At 42.9% G+C, this 3,214-nt stretch overlaps 1 protein-coding gene across 1 annotated transcript in view; it reads right to left on the reverse strand.

Annotated features, from left to right (window-relative positions):
- Nucleotides 1-2,409: 2,409 nt before the first annotated feature.
- The window catches only part of LOC106813453 (stAR-related lipid transfer protein 9-like), a gene marked incomplete at its 5' end in the record, with an annotated part of 24,289 nt that continues 23,484 nt past the window's right edge, over nucleotides 2,410-3,214 (reverse strand). The window contains 2 exons of the mRNA XM_014817585.1: nucleotides 2,410-2,415; nucleotides 2,560-2,619. Coding sequence (XP_014673071.1) covers nucleotides 2,410-2,415; nucleotides 2,560-2,619 — 66 coding nt within the window. The remainder of the gene's footprint in view (nucleotides 2,416-2,559; nucleotides 2,620-3,214) is intronic.

The following is a 3,214-nucleotide window of genomic DNA, read 5'->3' on the forward strand; positions in this document are numbered from 1 at the left end:
GGGATGCAGGGCGTCTATGCCGTTGATAGAGCAGTGACCATCAGGGTTAGGACACAGCGTGACGACCCCGCTCTCGTTAAGCAGGGTACAGAGTTCTGCCTCTACGCTCGGTCCGTACAAAACTGTAAACAACAACAAAAACAAAAACAACAATGTACAGCGTGCTTATACTGTAAACAAAAGCAACAACTACTACAACAACAAAACACTGTGTGCTAACTGTAAACAACAACAACAACAACAGCAACAACAACAACAACAACGACAACAATAACAACAACAACAACAACGACAACAACGACAAAATAACAGCAACAACAACCACAACAAATATATGTGTTTACTGTAAACATCAATCTAGTCTACCGATAACAGTCTATACTCTATAGCAACGAAAACACGTGCTAAACAAAATTAAATATTAATATAATCAATTAAATATTATTGCGAGATATGTTATATCTTATTGGCGTTCTAGTTCAAGCTCAACTCATTAGCTTTCTCATTAGGTTCATAGGATGCCGATCATGTCATGCTGATAGGTTTGTTTTTTAAGTACTGCTAGATGGCGCCACCTACCAATGTCCTGAGCTACGGGTGCATCCACTCTGCCTACGGTGTTCTTTCCCTCCTAAAATAATAATAATAATTATAATTATTATTATTATGATAATGATGCTAATATTATTAATATTAATAAAAATAATAATAATAAAGACAGTAATAAATTAATTATAATTATAATTAAACAATTATTATAATGACAGCGGAACAATAATGCTCATAACAATAGTGAAATAATAAGAACCAATGTTTTTTTTCCTGTCAGAACAAATGGATATAGCGTTTGCATCAAACACACGTGAGCACAACGCATCTCTACGTTTCTCCCGCGTTGCTACCGCAGCACACCCCCCCCCCCCGTATACGCGCAGGCGGGTGGGTGTATAACAAGTGAGCATCTCTCTCTCTCTCTCACCATGAGGTTATAGATGATCAGGCCCGTGCTGAGTACGTCATCGTCCAGCCCGATGAGGTGCGGAACCTGGGATTCCAGGATCACTCCCCTGTTCTCCCTCCTCACGCTCATATCCGACTCCTGTAAACACACATGGTGACGTCATTGCTGCCTGCAGGTGGCGCCACCCGCATCACATGAAAGAATTGGAACGTGATCTTCTCCTACTGTATGCATGCATCTCTATTATTCACTCCTGATATTATAATATATATATATATATATATATATGTATATAATATTTATATATATATATTATATATATATATATATATATATATATATATATGTATATCGTATAATGAGGAAATCCACTACAACTCATCTTCCTTTCCATCACGTTATTCCTCCTCCACGCCTCCCTCCCCTCTCCTCTCCCTTCACACATCACCCTCCTCTGCAAACCAATTAGATATAACCCCCAATCCAACCACAGATATTGCGCCCGACTTTTAAGTGATCGATTTAAAAAAATTATTGTTTAGACTCGGAGAACACCACAGGGTTAGATAATAGGTTTTCATCGCCATGGAGGTGGTACATGGGGGTAGCAACAGACGCCTGCCGTCTCCAATAGCAACCATACAAACAACCACAAAGCGATCCCAGAGCTACCTACACACTGGCGTGGGAACGATTACTGACAAGTGAAAACCTTTTACAATTATGAAGAGACTGTTGAGAAAGCACACGTGTATTCACACTGCCGATTTCTTCATTCCGCAGTCGATTGGATATTTAATTAAATGTGTTCTCTGGTGACCGCTTCCACTGATCACTCTCGACACGTAAGCAGATCATTGGAGTGAAATAAATACTGCGCTCGAATGATGCGTCAGTGTTTTTAATTAAATTAATTACATTCTGTTTGCTCTGCTCTGATTGGTGTCGCCGGGGGAGTCATTCCTCATTTATGAATCTGTTTATCTTTCTCACTGACTCCCTCTCCACTTCCTTTCTTTCTCCCCTCTATCTCTCTCCCCCTCTTCATTCCTTATCTCTTTCCCGTCTATCTATCTCTGTGTCCCAATCTCTCTCTCCCATCTCTCGTTTCATTTCTTCACTTTCCACTCTCACTACCATTTTTTGCTCTCTTCCCTCTTCTATCTCTCTTTCCCCTTCTATCTATACCTCGTTCTCTCTCTGCCTTTTCTCACTCCCTTGCCTCTTCTCTCTCCTCTTGTGTCTCCCGATCCCCTTTCATCTCCTTTCTCGCGCCCTTCCCTCTTCCATCTTTCTTCCCCTTCTCTCTGGCCCCCTCTCTTTCTCTATCTCTCTGCTTCTCACGTGATACTACTCCTGACACTGTCAACGTTAGCAGTAACAACAACAACAACAACAACACATCCGCTCCCAGAACGACTGTGGAGCATGCGCACACGCACACGCAATTACCACTAATGAAACAATTAACAATGGAGCCCTAATTAGCGATCTAATGACTCCTATCAACTACACCCGCAGTGATCTAACAACTCATCACCTCTCCCTCCTCCTCCTCCCCTCTCCCATCCCCACCTTCTCCCGGCGCCGTCTCTCACCTTCATTATCTCGTGGGTCTCCTGCCACTTGCCGATCCACGAGCGCGTCAGTTCTATAGCCTGCAATCAACAACCACGTAGTAAAACAGCCGGGACTAGCATTCCTGCGTAATAGCTGCAATATATAACCTGCATCTTCTCTCTCCTATCTCTGCGTCTCTGCAAGCATCCCTGCACGTATGCAGTAACATTTCTAGCTACACTACATGGGCTTCCCCTGTATTATATCGATACAGTTTAACACGATTATCATAAGTAAAGGACCCGTTGTTAGAAACAGAATTAGTCTAAACATTAATCTGGAATGTTCTGGAATTTTATAATGTCATATGTGAGGTTAAAGGCTCACAATGCGCATCCAAACGCTAATTTCTCCAGTACTAGACTAGCAAATACTTCGTGTCATGCATAATCACACTATCTTATGACAAAATAAACTCTAGTTCCTCCCATTTCCCAACAAGCGGCGCGCCGCCGCGCGCAAACAAACAAAGTACACAAGCCTAACCCCCCAACAAAGAAACTACACGTCGCACCCCCGAAACGCACGACAAACGCACGCAACACGCAGCACACACAGATACTCGCGACGTAATCTGCAACGCACGCACGCGACGCGGTCGGTTGCACGCACGCACTGGCAGCGCACCGAAGA

Source organism: Priapulus caudatus, unplaced genomic scaffold (assembly GCF_000485595.1).
Source record: "Priapulus caudatus unplaced genomic scaffold, Priapulus_caudatus-5.0.1 Scaffold775, whole genome shotgun sequence".
In the NCBI taxonomy this organism is placed as follows: Eukaryota; Metazoa; Priapulida; class Priapulimorpha; order Priapulimorphida; family Priapulidae; genus Priapulus; species Priapulus caudatus.